This window comes from Protopterus annectens, chromosome 8.part1 (genome assembly GCF_019279795.1).
Source record: "Protopterus annectens isolate FY-2018-M chromosome 8.part1, PAN1.0, whole genome shotgun sequence".
In the NCBI taxonomy this organism is placed as follows: Eukaryota; Metazoa; Chordata; order Ceratodontiformes; family Protopteridae; genus Protopterus; species Protopterus annectens.
The window spans coordinates 548866252-548886460 of NC_056742.1; the positions used below are offsets into that span (position 1 = coordinate 548866252).

Here is a 20209-nt window from a genome sequence, read left to right on the forward strand (position 1 = left end):
GTAGTCTAAGCAAGGCAGGCAGTCTGTTTCCAGTCGAAAATCCTTTATTAAGTATACAGACAAGCAATCCAAGTAAAACAAAAATAGAGTAATAATTTCTTCACAAGCTTTCTAAATATATATATACTTTTTATCAGGCATGGGAGTGGTTTATTGTGCTGTAAAACAAAGTGTGCTGGTACACATGTTAAATTCACATCCCTTCCCCTATCAGTGTGACATTCGAGCTGGTCCTGCTCTAGTTAGTAGCTGTCATAATAATATAACCCTTATGTACTTTAAATAAAATTTATAATGATGTGGTACCTCTTATTTAACCAGATTATTATGTAGATTAAGTCTGTGATTTTATCCAAGACAGTATACTACATGGCTGGAAATTTGTCATCCTTAGTTCATTTGGCAATCAAAAAAATATATATAAATATATACATATACATTTTGCATGTAAAAATCAATTTCTATTTTCATAACCTATTGTTAACAAAGATTGCTTTTGTCCTTCTAGACTTCAGGTCTGTGTACAAGAACCTAAAAACTATCTATAAAAATATATATAATTGTATAATTCGTTAGTATGGTTATTACACATCATTTTGAATAAAGTGGAAAAGAACCAGAAAAAAATAAGACAAAATGTATGTATGGTAATGGAAACAAAATATAGACTTAAATTACAACTGATTTAAAATGGTATTTAAAACCAACTGGTAGAATAAAATAAAATACAATTAGTCATGTAAACAATGTGGCAATTTTCTAAGTTCCAGTGCACTGTTAATTAGTAGTTTAGTCCAGGCTTCCTAAAAGAGTTTGGCTTTAATTGCCACATGAGTTCATGTTTCTCCAGAATATTCGGGATGTCTCCTTCAAGATCACCTATGTCTATGTGATCCAGGATCTGGAACTTAAAACCTGTGTGTCTTATATGAAGAGAAAGGAGTTTGGCTAGTGCATTGTTTTTACATCCAGAGCAGATTTCTGACAGATGACATGAAATCCTACACTTCAGTTTATTTACAGTCTTGCCCATATAGAATGCATCACATTCATTGCACTGTGCCCAGTAAATTATTTTTGTAGTGTTACAGTTACCCCCTGCACTGGTTTTAATGATTTTCTTTAAATAAGGGCAATAAAAACTATCGCCTTGCTGTATAAATATACAAAATGTACAATCACATCTTTTACTGCTTTTCTGATATGGTGTAGGTTGAAATTCAACAAAACTTCTAATGTTCCTGGCCTTCCTATAAACAAGTGATGGGGCTTCACCTAAGATGTTAATCAGAAAAGGGTTTCCTGTGACAATGTCCCAGTTTTCTTCAATAACAATTTTTGATACTGTGATAATCCAGTGTGTATGTCAGGATGCAGCTATTTTTGCATTTGTTATTCTCTGTGGGATTACTTAACATTTTTCTACTGGGGAGGTTGAGTGAAGGTGCTTCAGTCCTTTTCAGTTTTATAATGGGTTCCAGGATGTTTTTTAACATCTGACTTTCATAGCCTCTCACTAGAAAATCATTCTCTAAGTTGTTCAGGTTTCTCAAAAATGGTTTCATCTCTGTGGTAATTCGAGCTAATCTATAGCCTTGGGATTTCACTACATTATATTTGTTTTTTGTAGGATGCAGACTTTTACTGTGGAGTAATAAGTTAACCCTCGTTGGTTTTCTGAATAGATCAGTGGTGATTCTGTTATTGTTCGTGTCCTTGGAAATCTGCATATCTAAGAAAGTGGTTGAAGTACAGTTATGGGAAGAGGTAATCTTCAGGAAGGGGGTTGATTGAATGAGGTAAGTGATAAAATCTCCAAGCTGCAAGGTGTCACCTTCCCACACAATAAAGATGTCATCAATAAAACGTATATAGCTTGTGATATGCTGCATGTAGTCTGTGTTGTTTAACACAAAGTCCTCCTCCCATTTGCCCAGGGCTATGTTAGCTGTGCTGGGAGCCATGGCAGCCTTCATTGCTATACCAGCTTTTTTGTTTGTAGTGTTTGCTATTGAAAGTAAAGAAATTGTAGTCCAGTACAAGATTAATGAGATTGCTTAACTTTTGAAGTTGTGCCTGTGTACCCTGATTATGTTTCTTAAAAGACTCCATAGCTGCTGTTATACCGTATTTGTGAGGGAGCACAGTGTACAAGGATTCCACATCAATGGTTAAAATACTGTCAGCTTCCACTGTAATGTTTATTTTCCTCAAAAAATCCATTGAATCTCTTATGTATGACTTATTCTTTTCTGCTAGAGGTTTCACCAAGTAATCAAGGTAAATGACTGTGGCTTCAGTAAGGGAACCTCCACTTGCTACCACCGGTCTATAAGGTTCTTGTGTGGCTTTGGTATTCCAAAAAAGTAAGGTAAATGTGGGCATGGGCTCCATAAATAATTATAAAGATTTTCAGTGATAAGTTTTTCTTCCCATAATGTGGTGAGATTAGTGTTCCATAAATCATATGCTCTTTGGAGGTTTTCCACTCATACTTTGGTCATTGTCAGGGGATACCTCAGGATTTTGGGTCTCATGGCATCTATCATTCTCATGATACTCCTGGCAAGACTCTGCATGACAAAGATACAGTGATATCTGAAATCTCTGTGGTCCCAGCATCAACACCCTTATCTTTTCAAATCCCAGTGCTTGGGGGGGGGTTGTCAGAAGATAACTCTGTAGGTGGAGACAACATAGATCCCTAAATCCAGTTCTCCCATTCTCTTTCCCTGATCCAAAGCAGTCGGCCAACACAGATGCTTCGGACTTTCGCAGGAGGGATAAAAGTGCAGGAGGTTTGGTACACCAAAGGCAGAAACAAGCACTTAAATATCAAGGAAATGCTTACCCCGATCAAGGCGCTCAACTCTGTGAACCATCGTGGGTCACAGGCACCTCTTCAAATAGCTACAGACAATACCACAGTCATGTGATACATCAACAAGCAAGGGGAAACCAGATAGTACTCATAGGTTCATAGGTAGGTACTAGGCTATCGGCCCTGGGGTCTATACAAGCCCAGCCAAAAAGGTACCCTGGCTTTCGCCACCCAAGAAAATTATTTTCCTGTGCCCCTGTCAAGCAGAACCACAGAAGTGATCCCGGGGTGAATTTCCTATTTCCCATCCAATCATCAAGATTTTTCTTGAGTGCTAATGAGGAGCTTTGTTTGATATAGATAGGTAGTTTATTCCAGAGTATGTCAAAGTCTCTGGGACAGAATCTATCCCTCCGGCATGTTCTGTTTATTGTGGTGACAAGGTTTAGGTCCCTAGAGTGTGTAGCTTGGAGGGATTGGGATTTCTTTAAGTGGAGCATGTCCAACAGCTCTGAGTTTGACATAGCTTTGTATGTTAGGCAGAGATCACCTCTGAGTAGGCGATATGCGACGGAGTAAAGCTGGAGTTTTTTGAGACAGTCTGCATAGGGCATCTGTTTGAAGCCAGTAATCCTCTTTGTGAGGTATTTCTGCGGCCTTTCCAGTTGTTGTAGATGTCTTGTGTGGTACATACCAAAAGGGGCATTGTACTCTATAATGGGTCTAATGAGTGATGAGTACAGGGGAACAATGACCTCTTTTTTTCCTGGATGAGAAACCTTTTGTGATGAGATGTGCCACATAGAAGGATTTCCTGACTACTGTGGCGATGTGATTGTCAAAGGAGAGACTACTGTCCACCTGTGTCCCAAGGTCTCATCACACTTTCGGTGTTAAGTATACTACCGCCTATGTTGTAGTTCATGGGTACAGAGTTTTTACCAAAGGGGATGACAGTGCACTTTTTAGCATTGAGCTTGAGGCCATGGCTTTGACACCAGGCATCTGTCTCAGTGAGGCCCTTTTGTAGGATGTCCACATCATTAGGAGTTTCGATTATGGCTCCTAGTTTGCAGTCATCTGTGAATTTCGTTAGCCAAAGACCTTCTGTGTTAGCCTGTACTTCAGAGAAGTAGATACCAAACAGGAGTGGACCCAGGACTGAACCCTGTGGTACTCCACTTGTCACTGGTCTGAAGTTGGATTTGGAGTCTGCAACTTTCGCAGTGTGGGTTCTGTCAGTGAGCCAGTTGGCAACCCATCTTGTGACATAGGGATTTATACCTAGTTTAGTGAGTTTATCTATAATTCCAGAGTGGGGGATGGTGTTGAAAGCCTTGGCAAGATCTAGATAGGCTGTGTGAACAACCTTACCCTTGTCTACGGCTTTGGTGACTGCTTCAAAGAAGTCTATCAGGTTTAGGAGATATGATCTGCCTTTTGCAAACCCGAACTGGGTGGGATCCAGAGTTTGGAGATTACCAATGTCTTTGTTTACAAGTTCCATGATGATATGTTCCATGGCCTTGCAGACCAGGCTCGTCAGGCTAATGGGGGGGGGTAGTTCCCGGGGCCTGTAGTGGCTCCCCCTCTTGTGAAGTGGGATAACAGTTGCTGTGCACCATTCAGCAGGCACTAAGCCTGAGGTGAGGCTTTTATTGAACATGGTACTTAGGTGGGGTGCCAGTTCATTCTGTAGTTCGTGTAGAACGCAGCCTGGGATGTTGTCTGGTCCCATGGATGCTGTGTTCTTGGCTTTGGAGAGTGTGGTTTTTACCTGTGCAGCTGTGATTACAGAAACTTTGCATTCTTCTGGTATAGAGATGGGCTGTTTAGGGGGTGAGAGGGGGGTAAAGTTAGCACTGAACCTATCTGCCAGGATGTTGGCAATATCAGTTGGGTCTGTATATTTAGTGCCATTGTGCTGTAACTCAGAGCAGATCTGAGTGTTGCCATTGAGATTCTTGACATAGCTATAGAATGCTTTGTAGTTGTCTTTAGAGTCAGTGGCGATTTTGTTTTCGTAACTAGCTTTGGAGGATTTTATCAGGGATCACAGCTTCCTACTGAGGCTGAACAGGGATCTCCTCCACTTGTGGGATTTTACTCTCTTTTGCAAGAGTTTCTTCCTTCTGTTGTACAGTTTGTTTATGGCAGGGGGACCACCAGATTGGCTTCCTTTTTTTGGAGGATAGCGTCTTGGTTCTGTTTGGGATAGCACGATCCATGCACTCATGTAAGTGCTTATAAAGTGCAATTGTGTAGGATTCAGTAGTTGCAACTGTATTGTCCATCTGCATGGGTGTCATGAAGTTCACCACTTCTGTCTTAAGAAGCATGAAGTTGGCTTTGGAGAAATTTTTTACCATGGTTTCCTTAATGTAGTCTAGCCTTGTTAGCATTGGATACAGTTTCACAGCACAGTCTCACTCTGCAGGCATCCTACATTGTGCCAGAGCAAAACTGAAGGGCAGACAAGCTGAGCAGGACCAGGGCAGACTCTCATGAATGGAAACTAGATTAGGGGTTCTTCCAAGATTTCATCCATCTGTGGGGAGTTCCTCAAGTAAACCTCTTTGCCTTCTCTCTGAACAATCAGCTGGTAAGATTGTGTTCCAGAACTTCATGCAAGAAGGCCTGGAAGACAAATGTCTTTTCTTTTTCTTGGATAGGAATGTTTTTGTCTGCTTTTCCACCCTTTCCACTAATATCCAGGGTACATCTGAAGATTCAGAAGGAATCCTCCCAGGATCATTGTGGTGACTCCCCTTCTGTCCCAGGCAACAGTGGTTCTTCCTTCCTTTGGAAATGGCCAGGGGCAATTACCACAATCTTCCTCACAGACTGGATCTACTCACACAAGAATAGGGCTGTTTAGTACACCCTGACACCAGTCAACTTCATCTGACTAACTGGATCTCCTTTATACCATCTACTTTTCTGAAGGAAAAGCCAATACCGAAGGGCTCTGGCTGACTGACTGCTAATGACCGCAAGCTAGGAGCAATAAATGAATCCCCAAATGTCTTAGCCATCCTGCAGGAAGGTTTGTCGCAAATAAATACCTGGTGCCAAAATCATGAACTGAAACTAAATGCCAGAAAAATCATCCTCGTCATCAATAACAACCCCCCCTTCCCCATTTTCTACAAGGGGTCAGGGTGTCATCTATCACCATCTTTCTTAATTCGGTGCCACACTCCTGCCTTCTTCAATACTCATACCTGACTGTTGCAGATCTTCTCTCATACAGTCCATCCACCTGTTTGCTGGACGCCCTAGTTTCCTCTTACCTTCTTCCTGTCTGTCCGAAATCTTCTTTGCCAGATTGACTTCTTTCCTACACATATGCCCAAACCACTGTAATCGGTTCTGTTTGATCTTTTCTGCAGTTGGAGCTACTTTGGCTTTTGCTCTTGTATCCTAATTTCTTTGTCTGTCCCACATTGTTCATCCTACCACCCATCTCTGGCACTTAATTTCCATCACCTGTAGCTTCCTCATCTGCTTTACCTTTACTGCCCAGGTTTTTGTTCCGTACAGTAGTACTGGGTGCACCAATGTTATGTACACCCAGAAAAATGCATTATTTTGTCCTTTGGCAAGTCATCTACCCCAGGCAACTACCACATTTATAGTACACCCCCAAACGTTGACCCACTTGTTCAGGATTTGGGAATTTAGGCGGACAGTGATCTAACTTTTGACCAACATGTGTCTATTGTAAAAAAAAAAAAAAAAAAAAGTCGTCCTATACTGCACAAAATTGTGCCTAGATCTAGGGATGTCATTGCCTCCCCTTTACTCAGTCTTCATTAGGCCAATCAGTGAAAATAATGTCACATTTCTCATGTATCTGTCCAGACACGCAACAACTGAAATGCCCAGCGATACCTTACTAAAAGGATGTATCCTACAGACTGCTAAGAGGTCACCTGTGTCTGGCATACGAGGCATTCTCCGACCCATTGCTGATGGATTTATTGTGCATCAGAAATACTCTGTCTAGGGATCTAAACCTATACAGCAACATTTAGGGATCTAAACCTATACAGCAACATCAACAGAAAGGTTTGAGGCATAAGTGTATCTCGCAGAGGATGCAGTAGTTGGGAGCAGATTCCCCATCCACATAAAACAAAGTTCATCCCTGTCCATATTCAAGTGAAATTTAAATCTATCAATGGGAAACAGTTTAAACCAGGGCTGCCCCCTCTAGTACTAGTGGATAGAGGCAGTTCCTAAATGCTTTATCGTATTCACGAGTCACCTCAGATTATCTGTGGTATGACCCCAGTTATTTTCATTAGGGGTAATGTATAATTATAGACGACAGGATGGGTAAGGCCAATCTATAACCAAATGGGATAGGTTAGTTTGAGTACAAAAAGGGAAATTGACTAGCCTTCAAATGGCCCGCAAGGGTTTATAGAGTCTTAATTCCTTTTAGGCACCTGTTTACTGAGGATGTACAGCAGGTACTAATGGAGACAGGAAAGACTGCTACTGAAAAACTATATATTATCAAATGGTAAAGGTTTCTAGTCAATGCCAACACTATAACTAGCACTCATTCAGAGCCATTTGTTCTCTGGTTCTACAATATTTGTGTGAGTTACTATCCTATGACCTTCTTCTATCAAGGTTCATTTATTGGCCATTTTTGCATGTGTGCCCATGGGCCCTCCTCTCAATGCAGTCTCATGTGAAAATGTTCTTGAAAAGGGGTTTTGCATAAGAGGCCTCCCTCCAAGAAAACTGGTGGTCCATCCTTGGGATGTTAAGTTTGTGTTTGAGAAATTAACACTTGCTCTTTTTGAACCAGTCTGGATATCCTGAGGTTCTTAACATAACATTAAAAACAAGTTTTACTTATTGCCGTTACCGCCACAACAAGGGTATCTGAGTAGCAGCCCTCATGGTGAGTCAACCCTCTCTTGTTTCCATAGGGACAGGGTTTCTTTGAGAACTAATCCTTTTATGCCTAAAATGATATCCAAGTTTACTTTAAGCCAAGAGCTATCCGTCTAACAGTTTTCTTTCCTGAATCTAAAAATGAGGAAGGAAGGATACTCCATACCTTGATGTCCACAGACAACTTTGATACATTCTTGACGGAACTAAATCTTTCAGGTCTTCAGATCAATTGTTCATTTTTTGTGAAGGTAAGAAGGGACAACCTGTGTCAAAACAGAATATTTCCAAATGGTTATCTGACTAATTCCTTTTGTCATACTCACCATAACACTATTCCAGGCAGGGTCAAGGCCCCTTTCTACCAGGGCATTATCTTCATCGGTGTTTTTTTTTTTTTTTGGGGGGGGATTAGATTCTAGATGTATTCTAGAAGCTGCTGATTGGTCTTCTTTAAATAATTTTGCAAAACACTGTAAGCTTGATTCTTTCTGTAGCTCCATTACAGCTGTGTAAGTTAAAATTGCCATAACAGTAGATGTTTGAATGATCACTGATGCAGTAGCTCCTCCCTCCCTATATTCCCCTGTTTTTTTGGTGAGTTTTTTATGCTAGGATGTGGACATACATTTTTTGTTCCTTGTATTGCCCTTTCAAGGCTCAGCCTCCCTCTCTCTGCTGGCAGGAACACTCTGAAGGGCTTCATGCCCAAATCTGTCTTTAGTCAGTTCGGCTTGAGTTGCCCAACAATGTTGGTGCACAGAAGATACCCTGAAGCTTTGGAAGCTGGACAGCTGGTATATCTTGGTAGGATGCAAGTCATACATCTAAGGCTACTGCAGCAGAGATCACTTGAACATCTACTGTTATAGCAGATTTAACTTAAACAAGTGCACTTTTCTAAGCTGTGCTCACCAAATGTGGCCTCAGCTAAATGGACATTTAAGCAAAGACCAGCTAGTACAGTTTCATGTTAATTATTTTTTTTCTGCAAAAGCAGATGTAATGCTAGTTTAAATAGGTCTTTACATTGAGAGTTCTGCTATTGAGGATTGGCAATGAAAATTCATGGCTCCTGCCCCTTAAGTCACCGTATTTGGTGCCGAGTAAGAAGTCTTCCTCCTGTCACTCAGAGTATTTGGTGGCAACTGTCATCTTATAGCTTGTGAATGAAATGTGGTGACTTAGAACATGACTGAATTTAATGTGGAAAATATACACATCTGGGGTCCCATGTGCACTAGTCATTCATGCATTAGTTGCCCTGGTTTACCACTCCTAGGAGAAACAAGAACTGTGTTATTAAATTCTATGTGACCTGGCTGCAGAGTTTTATCACACAGCCTACAAATGCTTGCTTTTTCCATAGGTTCATAGGTAGATACTAGGCTATCGGCCCAAGGGCCTACTTAAGCCTAGCCAACAAGGTTCCCTGGCTTACGCCACCCAAGAAAGTTATTTTCCTGTGCCACTGTCGAGCAGAGACACAGAAGTGATCCCCGGGGTGTATTTCCTATTTCCCATCCACTCATCAATATTTTTCTTGAAGAATGCTAATGAAGAACTTTGCTTGACATAGATGGGTAACCTGTGCCTGTGTTCCAGTGCATTTAGTAACATTTAGTAGCATACTATAACTTTGCACAGTGTTCTTCCACTGCTGCTTGGCATTTCCTAGCACTTCATTTTTTTCTCCTCCTCTTGAACACATCATCCCCTTCCTTGACATTTCTAATCTGTTTTTAGTTTTTTCTATCTTTCCTTTTCTCTATTTTAACCATTCTTGCTAAGTCTGTGGACTAAATTAATTTGAGTTGTGCTAAATTTCAGTTTTAGGGCAGTTTGACGGTACAGAGTAAATTACAGCTAGAGTTGGAAATTGTGATTTGCATTATAACAAACAGTTTTTAGACTTTCAACAGATTTACTATTGGACACTTTCATACTAAAATAAAAGATATTTCATTGGTACTGTTGCTAGAATCATTTTTTTTTTTTTTTAAATAAAACCAATTTATTTGGACTTCCTTAGGCTCAGTAAGTGCATTCTGACCAGGGTTAGCAATGCTGTTATACAGTTGTTACAATAACTTCTAATATTGACAGATATTTTATCAGTATATTTGTTCACAAGCACAATAATAAGATATAATGTTATTTTTTTCATGTAGATGAAAGAAATTCACTCAGTAATGTGGCTCCAGGTCCGGCTGATAATTCTGCAGGGAACAGGTAACCCATTTTGCTTGAAAGTTTTGTGCATTATTTTCTCAGCCACCATCAACGGTTTTGTATTTTTGTTTCTTATTTTTGCCGTTGTTTTCAGATGTATGAATGCTTAAGGACCCCTTTGCATATTTTAGGTGACTTTTGTTTGACTTGCAGGAATAGTGTGTCTTCAGAAAGTGATCACACATCTCCCAGGTTGTACCACCTTTGTTCATGCGAAGTAACTAGGCTATTGGCCCTGAGGTCCTTATAAGCCAAGCCAAGAGTTTAGCCCATGTTTAGACAAGTCAGCACCCGATGCCCCTGTCCAGCAGGGACATGGGTGGAATCCCAGGGATGTATTTTCTGTTTCCCATCCAGTTATTGTAATGTTCAGCACCATGTATCTTCCTGAACATGCATTCTGATTTTGTAAACCTTAACAAAATATTCCACATCCGTGTGGCACATGGCATCTAGTGTACTCTGTGTTGTACATTGTTTCTGTTCTTATGTGTCATGGCTTACAAGGTAAATCTTAGAGACATTAAGATTACCTTAGAGCTTCAAATGGAAATTAGCATCAGGCAATGCAAGGGTGATTCTACAGATGTCATCCTGCCAGGGTACCAAAGCTTTAACTTCCCATGGTTATATGTCTGACACATGAATTCAGCTTGTATGTATTGGGGTATATAAATAGACAGTCGAGCATGCATCTTGTGACTGTCTTGTCGCTAGCCCAAACACGGGTCTTGCCTCCATCTGACTGATCACAATTTGATCGTAAGTACCTTTGCTTCAGTCATTTATACAAACAAGTACCTCATTGGGGAAACTTCAATGTTAAGTTGTCTATCTCGCCTTCATTCTTGCTGGATGGGTTCGGAGCCGATCCTCGGCTCCGACTCTGTAATCTACTAAAGCTCGAGAGCCATTTACTGGCTCGAGGCCCTCCCTATATCCCACAATGCTAGGTGTCAGATCCCCAGATCTCGTTTGCCGCTTCAGCTACGAGGTTGCAAATTTACTTGGCTCCAGGTCGTATTAATCTTTTCTTCTAATATTAGTATAAAAGTTAACTTTAGTTTTTTTTCTACAATCTTTTCTTATATATATAGCTTTCCGATTAGTTAATTCACTGTTTACTCCCTAATATTCCCTCTCAGAAACTCCTCCTTTTCCTTGTGTTAATAGGGTAGTGTTTAGCTCGTCTACTTTACTACAGTTTGTAGGCTTGTAGTTTTTGTATATATTTATATATATATTTGGCATTAGTATATACCTGTGTAGTTGTTAATGTTAATTTAACCAGTGTGAGTGTGTGTGTGTTTTTCTGTGTGTTTAAGCACGAGTGACTTTTCTTCTTTGGTATCCACTATGTCTAAGGATACCAAAGTCTTAGGTTTTAAGAAGTGTGACTCGTGCTGTCAGAAGATGTCTCTGACAGACGGTCACACTTCTTGCGTTTATTGCTTGGGTCCCCTACACCTGCAGGACTCCTGCTCGGTCTGTCATGCCTTCAGCCCGAGAGTCCTTCAGGAGCGTAGGAACAAGCTCATCCTGAGAGGCTTACTTAAGCCAGAAGGATCCCCGACCAAGCCTTCATCAGGTAAATCCTCAAAGCCTGCCAACCCGTCGGCTCCCTGTTCGGAGCAGTCGCCTGGTGGAGCGCCTGTCTCCTCTTCGGCTCCGGCTGGAGCAGACACCTCTGGACATCAATTGACTCCGACCTTAGTGTCGGAACCGTCTTCGAGCCGAAAACGTTCTAGGTCCCCTTCCCTAGAATCGGTTTGTCCGGCTCCGAGGTCACCATTGCTCCAATCTGAAAAAAGCCATAGGTCCCACTCATCTCGGTCTTCCAGGTTATCCGATCATGACTTAGAGAGGGTGGTCAGTAGACTCCTTAAATCTCAGGCCCTGGACGAAATGTTAACCTGCCCATCTCAACAGACTGTGGCTGTCCCGATGTCTTCAGCAGTTCCTCCTCTGACTCCCTCCTTGTATTCGGAGCCGGAGCTGGTTGGGGCTCGAATCTTGGTAACGTCTGAACCGATGCCACACCTTTCGGATCCTTCGGCTCCGATCTCTTCTTTGGTTCCATCCTTGAAGGGATCTGGGAGCAGAGACTCCCTCGTCGGCTCCGAGGGGGCGAGTGGCATCAGACCCTTGTCCGACCCCGTTCTCCCTCTCGGAGCCTCGGCGCAGGTGAGCTCGGCCCCGACATCGGCCTCGGAGCAGTCCCTCTCGGTGTCGGCAGGGGTTCTCCTTTCTTCGGAGCGGGGACCTTCTGCTCTGCCTGACAGAGGCGCCTTCGAGGTCATGAGGAGTGTGCTGACTCCTGAGTCGGCCCCTCGATCAGCCCCTTCGGCTCCTCCCCCCATGGTGCCTGCATCGGTCTCTGTCCATCCTCCTGACCCCAAGTGTGGAGAGCAAATGCTCCAGGTTGCCCCATTTGGCGTATTCTTCCTCTTCCGTGGCCTTTCCTGATCCTTCGGAGGAGCCCCCATGGAAGAGAAAATGTAAGAGGAAACATGTCGACTCCCCCGAGTCAGTAATGTCTGATACCGACTTGGAGGATTCAGAAGGGTCCCCGAGATCCCCCTCTGAGGATGTCTCCTTTTCAGACATCCTAGTGATCCTTAAGCAGAGGGGGAACTGGACTGCCCTTAACCCTTCGGAGGACGAGTCGGTCTACCTTGGATGCGTTTGGTTCTCGCCCTTCCACTTCCTGGGTGTCTCCACCTTTTGACCTGCTAATGGAAGTAGTGGCTCGAAAGGAGTGGTTAGCCCCGGACACAGTGGAACCAACTCCCCGTAGGCCCACTAAATTTATTACAGCCCCACCCAACAAGCAATTCTTGACAAAGGGTGTCCCTGTTGATGCCATGGTGGTTGCAGCAGCCACAAAGAAGGAGCTGGCTGACCCTTCGGTGCCTGTCCATCCACCTAATAAAGAATCTAGGACAATGGACAGGTATGGGAAGCAGATGTTTTCCTCAGCGACTTTTTCTATGCAGTCGCTGAATTATCTGTGCCATTTCACCCGTCTCCAAAGGGATCTTCTCAAGGAACTGGGTGATACCCTTCAGGATCCATCAGCTACGGGAGCTCAAGATAAGATTAACTCCCAGCTGACGACCCTTAATTCTATTGTCAACTCCTCCGTGTGGCTCATTTCTTATGCAGCCGATGGGGCGAGTAGGGCCGCAGGTACAGGCGTGGCTTTGAGAAGACATGCCTGGATGCGGTTATGTAACTTTGCTGACCCCTTTAAGGTGTCCTTCACCAATACCCCCTTCGATGGTTTGGCTCTGTTTGGACCACAGGTGAAAGATACCCTTACCAGGTGTGAGCAGGAAGGCAAGACTCTCTCTGCTGTGGGAGTCTGTTTCTCCACTCCCTCTAGACCATACCCCAAGGGTCAGAAGAGTGGAAAAATGTGGTTTTGGAAACCCCAGGGAGTCGTGCCTGACACACGTGGCGGGTTTCCCTCCAGGGGCAGGGGAGGGAACAATAATAGATGCCGCCAGAGGGGCAGAGGGGGCCCACAAAATCAGGGTAGCAGAGAATCTTTCTCTGACGAACCCTTTCAGTGCCCCTGAGGGGCTGCCCGACTGTCCGCCTTCGGAGGCAGTCGGGGGAAGATTGTCACTGTATCCAGAAGCCTGGAAACTCCTCACACAAGACAAATGGGTGCAGTCTATCATATCTGAGGGTTACAAGATCCCCTTTGTTCCCACCCCGGTACAAACAGCCAAGTCCTTTCCAGATGTTCCACCCAGTCTAAGGGAACAAGCAGTGCTAAAAATTTCAAAACTGCTAAGAAAAAGGGCCATCCAGCAAGTCTCGGCACCAACATGGATCCGGAATTTACTCAAGGTTCTTTTTGGTACCAAAAAAAGACAGGGGACTGGAGACCCATTTTGGATCTCGGCAGACTAAACAAGTCTGTACAAAGAACGAAGTTCCGGATGGTCACGCTTCAGTCCATTTTACCCTTTCTGGGTCAGGACAATTGGATGTGCTCCATAGATCTTCAGGATGCGTACTACCACATCAAAATGGACAGATGCTCCCGAAGATTCCTTCGCTTCCGGCTGGGAGCCGGCCATTATCAGTTCAGAGCTCTGCCCTTTTTTCCACCACAGCCCCCAGGGTGTTTACCAAATGTATGGCAGTAGTTACTGCTCACCTGAGAAGGCAAGGATTCCAGGTGTTTCCATATCTTGACGACTGGCTCCTCACTGCTACCACCAGACATCACCTTCTGCGAGCCAGAGACTGCACCATCCACACTTGCTCCAGGCTAGGTATCACAATAAATTTCGAAAAGTCTGCATTGTCGCCCTGTCAATCTATCACCTTTATAAGCGCAAATTTAAATACCAAAGACATGTTAGCGAGCCTTCCACCAGACAGGGTGTTAGTGATTCGTCAGCATGTCAAGGTTTTATTAGCATGAAAAAGGATTCAAGCCAGGTTTGTCTTTCAGACGCTAGGTCTCCTGGCAGCAGCGATCGTACTTGTCCCTCTAGCTCGTTTTCACATGAGGATCCTCCAGTGGCTTCTTTTCACCCAGTGGTCCTTTCAGCAACTTCCCATGTCTTAAATGATTATGATCACTCAGGCATGCAAGAAGCATCTTGCGTGGTGGATGGTCTCCACATCAGTGCTCCACAGCAGACCATTTGTTCTCCCCCCTCTAGTAGCTACAGTGACCACGGACGCTTCCCTGATCGGGTGGGGGGGGGGGCATTATCAGGGCAGAACAGTCCAAGGCACCTGACAACCTCACGAGTATCATCTGCACATAAATGTCTTGGAGATGAGGGCTGTGCTCTTAGCGTTGCAGGCTCTTCAGGACTCTCTTCCTACCGGGACCATTGCAGTTCAAACTGACAATATGTCCGTAGTGTGGTACATCAACAAGCAGGGCGGAACCAGGTCCTACCCCTTATGTCGAGAAGCGCTCAGACTCTGGCAGTGGACAATCTCTTCCCAATGGTTTCTGTTTGCAACGCACATCCGTGGGAGGTCCACCGTCATAGCAGACAGACTGAGCAGCGCAATTCTCATGCCTCACGAGTGGTCTCTGAACCAGGTAATTGCCGACCAAATCTTCCGCAGATGGGGCCAACCTTGCTGCGACCTTTTTGCAACTCCCTTCAACAGCAAGTGCAGCAATTTGTTCTTTCTCCTTCCACTTCCCGGGCATTCCCCCAGAGACGTTCTAGTCCATGATTGGCCCCAGGGACTTCTTTATGCATTCCCTCCTTTCCCCCTCATACTGAAACTAATTCAGAAGGTTACTGCTTTGAGTTGCAAAATGATCCTCATTGCCCCTTACTGGCCTCGACAAATATGGTTTATGTTCCTGCATCGCTATCTTCTCGAACAGCCTTGGACTCTGGACCTAGTTCCAGACCTCCTGATTCATCAATCGGGCGGGCTGCACCAATCCCTGCACTCTTTCCAGCTCACAGTGTGGCTGCTCCACTTCCAACCTTAGCCAGACTCCCAGATATCTCCCCCTCTGTGCATGAAATTCTTGTGTCGTCACACAAGTCTATGACCAGAAAAACGTACGCTAGTAAGTGGAAACGTTTTTCTTTCTGGGCAGAGGCAAAAAGTATTGACCCCTTTTCAGCCCCCGTACACTCCATTTTAGAATTTCTTGTGGAGCTCTTCCATGCGGGGTCCGCTACAATTAGAGTTCAGTTAGTGGCAATTTCAAATTTTCACATTGGCCTATCGGAAAACTATATCATGTCCCATAAGCTCTGTAAAGCCTTTCTCAAAGGAACCACTCTGCTCAGGCCCCCAGTCAGAGATCCTCCACCTCCTCGCTAATTTTTCCCCCTTTTGAACCTGCAGCTTTTTGTTCACTGAAGTTCTTATCTTGGAAAATCCTTTTTCTGGTAGCTATTACTTCAGCCAGAAGAGTTTTGGAACTGCAGGCTCTTTCTATCCGACCCCCATACCTCGTGTTAAACAATGACAGGGTTGCTCTGAGGACTAATCCTTCCTCCCTTCCTAAGGTCTCTTCAGAGAGTAACTTGAATCAGTCCATAGACCTTCCTGTGTTTTTCCCTAACCACTTCAACAGGGCGGAGTATAAGTTGCATCAGTTAGATGTTCACAGGCAACTACGCTTTTATTTACATAGAACCAAAGACATTAGAAAATCAGATCAACTGTTTCTGTCTTATGCAGTAGGTAAACAGGGGCTTCCGGTCTCCAAGGTGACCTTATCCAGGTGGTTGTCTTCTATCATCATGTTCATATACCAACTCAGGAATAAAGAATTACCGGTCAAACCAAAGGGTCATTCCACCAGAGCTTTAGCCACTTCAGTGGCTTTTCAGGCTAGGTTGCCCATGGAATCTATTTGTGCTGGGGCTACATGGACCAACCCACATACTTTCATTTCGCATTACATGTTGGATTTGGTTTCCAGGAGCAGAGCTGATTTTGGTTCCACTGTTCTGAAGAGTCTTTTCCGATGAGCCACCCAGGTTTTTAGGTGCTAAGGACGCTGTCCCAACCAGCAAGAATGAAGGCGAGATAGACAACTTAACATAAATAAGTTATCTACCTACTAATAATGTTCCATGTTAGTTGTCTTCTTCTCGACTTCTTTCTTGCGTCCCACCCTCCATCCCACTATCCTAGTGGACAAAGAAGATTTCCTCTTGTTTTTGCACTGGCTGAGTCTTCTCTGACTATTTCCTTCTGCTTAGTAGTCTCCCCAGTAGGAATTATGCATTCTAGGATAGCTTTCTTTTATTATTATGTCTGCAGTTAGACTTACCAAATGAGATCTGGGTGTCTAGCGCCAGGCATCATGGGATATTGGGGGGCCTCGAGCCAGTAAGCAGCTCTCGAGCTTTTGAAGATGGCCGAGTCGGAGCCGAGGATCGGCTCTGAACCCAACCAGCAAGAAAGAAGGCGAGAAGAAGACAACTAACATGGAACGTTATTGTAGGTACATAACTTCTTTTTGCACTCTCTCTAGATATCCACAGGCAACTCATATTCTGTCTGGACAAACCTAAATCCTTCAGAAACACTGATCAGCTGTTTGCATCATTTATGAGTACTAAGATGGGCCAACCAGTCTCCAAACAAAGTATTGCAACATGGATTTCTAAGGCTGTCTCCTTCTGCTACTCTCACTATAGTAAGACCTTGTCTTCCTGCCTAAAAGCACATTCCAGTAGGGCAGTGACTTTCTCAGGGCTTTTTCACAAAGGAGTAGACTCCAGGTCTGTTTTGGAGGCCACTGCTTGTGCCTCTGTACACACATTTACTAAACACTATAGAATTGATGCTTTCTGCAGGTCCATGGCAGCCTTTGCTAGGTCAGTCCTGTCCAGACTGTTGGACAACCACCCTTGCTTCCTTCATCTTTGAGAATCTCCCGTATGTTGGGAACACTGTAAGAGTGGTTTCAGTCAGGGCATAGTACAGTTTTGTATGAACTTACCAATGCTGTAGAAGTCCTACTGGTCATTGTTACAGTATTCCATCCCACCCTCCATCCCCTTTTATCTACTGCTCTTCAACTTTTCTGTTCTTTTTTCACTTTGCTTTAACCTTTGCTCTGTTACATGGGAACGGGGGAGTTTTCTTAACTATTCAAGCCACACTCCTCCTGGCTGACCAGTCTCTCTCTCTCTCAGTAGTCCTCAGGCCACTGGTTTGGAGGTAGTCTGAGGATCCACGTTCCTGTTAATCTGTATACTCCAGCAAAAATTAGCTGAGGTCATGCATCGGACATAGGACTTCGGGAAGGTAAAGCTTTGGTACCCTGGCCAGATATCAGTGATGACAGCCCATTTGTCAGGAATACTGCAGCAGTGTATCAGCAGGACATCTGCTGTTATGGTAAGTTCTTACATAACACTACTTTCTTGCCTGACTCTGCTTGCAGGATAAATCTTTGCTACCTTTAGATTACATGAGAGCTTCAAATTCAGAATTAGCATCAGGAAAGAAAGCAGTGCAAAGGGTGATTCAAAATGTCTTTTAATGCCATTGATGATTTTTGAGAGTCATTGTTGCAGTCTGTCTGCTGCAGGCTAAGTTTGATGTCTGGTCTGACTTTCCAGAGGAGAGTTCTCCCGTTGCAAGGCCAACATAGTTTTCCTCAAATGTCTGCACATACGTGGTGTACAGGCAGTGTCCAACTAATCAACCTTAAGTTCATTCTTGACACACAAGTGCTTGCTTTGAGAGCCTGTTGCAGTCCAGCTTCGTTTCAGGCCTACGAACTGCCTTAGCCTCCTGTGTTGAAGACTAAGAAACCTAAGACATTAGTCCACAACACGTCCATCTTCACATTTCACAGCCACGACCAGTACACATACATCTTAGACTCACGTGGCTTCAAACTCCCAAGCCCTTATGGCCCATTGAGATTACATCTAATCTGGGTAATGTTTTCAGCAGTGGGTGACTGTTCAGGAGTACAGAAACTACCATTGTGAGACTGGATAAGAATAGGGTGACAGTTGCCCATCTTTGTAAAACCAGGAGCTAGGACATTAGGGCTCTTAGATCCATCCATCCTGACAAATACAATTATGACCTGATAGTGGTCCATGTAGGGGTGAATGACCTTATGTGCTCTGTCCAGAGGGACACACAGAAATGATGGAGCTTGATATGCATGTGCCAGAGGCATGAAAGACACTAGTTTTGAGGTGGTATTTTGTTGTCGCCCAAAATGATGCTGAGATTCAGAAATCATTGTTTTTAATAATTAGATGTATAGCTAGTATTCTCGGGGGGAAGGGGATCTGGTTTGTATTAGCTTAGGATGTGATAGTTGACGAGCCTTCATAGGTTCATAGGTTCATACTAGGCTATCTGCCCAAGGGCATTTATAAGCCTAGCCCATAGTTATGTGACTTTCGCCACCCCTTTAGTTTGAAGAAAACTATGCCTATTATTTTGCTGTGCCTCTGTCAAGCAGTGACACTGAAGTAATCCCTGGGGTATATCTGCGATCTCCCATCCATTGGTCAAGATTCCTCTTGAACAAGGCCAGCGAGGTGCTCTGCCTCACATGTACTGGGATTTTGTTCCACAGCATAGGAGTCTCTGGGTGATGAATCTGTCCCTCCAGCACGTTCTATTAATAACCGTGTCAAGGTTTAAGTCTCCGCCCTTGTGGTTCTGAGGGATCTAGATTTTTGAGGTGAAGCATATTCATCAAATCTGGGTTTGACATGGCCTTATATGTCAGGCACAGGTCACCTCTGAGCAAGCGGTATGCGACTGAATAGAGCTGGAGTTCTTTCAGTCGGGCAGCATAAGACATATTTTGAGACCCTTTATCCTTTTGGTGAGGAACTTTTGGGGCCTTTCCAGCTGCTGCAGGTGTCGGGTCAGATACATTCCGAATGGGGCATTGTACTCAATCATAGGTCTAATGAGTGATGAGTACAGGGGGATGATGACCTCCCTAGATCTAGATGTGAATCCCTTCATGATAAGGTGGGCAATGTAGAAGGTTTTCCTAACTACTTTGGCAACATGAGTGTCAACGAAGGTTACTGTCAACCTGGGTCCCCAGATCCCTGATGACTTCTTCTGTGCTCAGTGGATTGCCACCTGTATGGTAGCTAGGGGTAACTTTGTTTTTCCCGAAGGGTATGACTATGCATTTCTTGGCGTTTAACTTTAGGCCATGGCTCTGGCACCAGTTATCCGTTTCTGTGAGGCCCTTCTGAAGGATATCTGTGTCAGATGTGTTTTCGACTATGGCGCAGTTTGCAGTCATCTGCAAACTTTGTTAGCCATAACCCTCCTGTGTTTGCTTGTACTTCAGAAAAGTAGATGCCGAACAAGAGTGGTCCCAGGACTGAGCCCTGTGGGACACCACTTGTGACAGGCTTTGAGTCTGACATGGCGCCAGCAACTCTGACCCTGTGGGTTCTGTCACTTAGCCAGTTTGCAACCCATCTTGTGATGTATGGGTTTACATTTAAGCTGATGAGTTTTTCGATGATACCTGAGTGGGTATTGTGTCGAAGGCCTTTGCCAGGTCGAGGTAGGCTGTATGGACTGCCTTACCCTCATCAATGGCCTTGGTGACTGTTTCAAAAAGTCAACCAAGTTTAAAAGGCATGATCTGCCTTTGACAAAGCCAAACTGGGTTGGATCCAAAGTCTGCAAGTTCCCTATGTCTTTATTTATGAGTTCCATTATGATCCTCTCCATGGCTTTGCAGATAAGGCTTGTCAAGCTAATGGGACG

The 20209-nt window shown here is 44.0% G+C and overlaps 1 protein-coding gene across 1 annotated transcript in view; it reads left to right on the forward strand.

Annotated features, from left to right (window-relative positions):
- CENPT (centromere protein T) overlaps positions 1 to 20209 on the forward strand; it is a 687603-nt gene that overhangs the window by 294384 nt on the left and 373010 nt on the right. The window contains exon 5 of the mRNA XM_044082068.1: positions 9907 to 9967. Within this exon, the coding sequence (XP_043938003.1) occupies positions 9907 to 9967 (61 nt within the window). The remainder of the gene's footprint in view (positions 1 to 9906; positions 9968 to 20209) is intronic.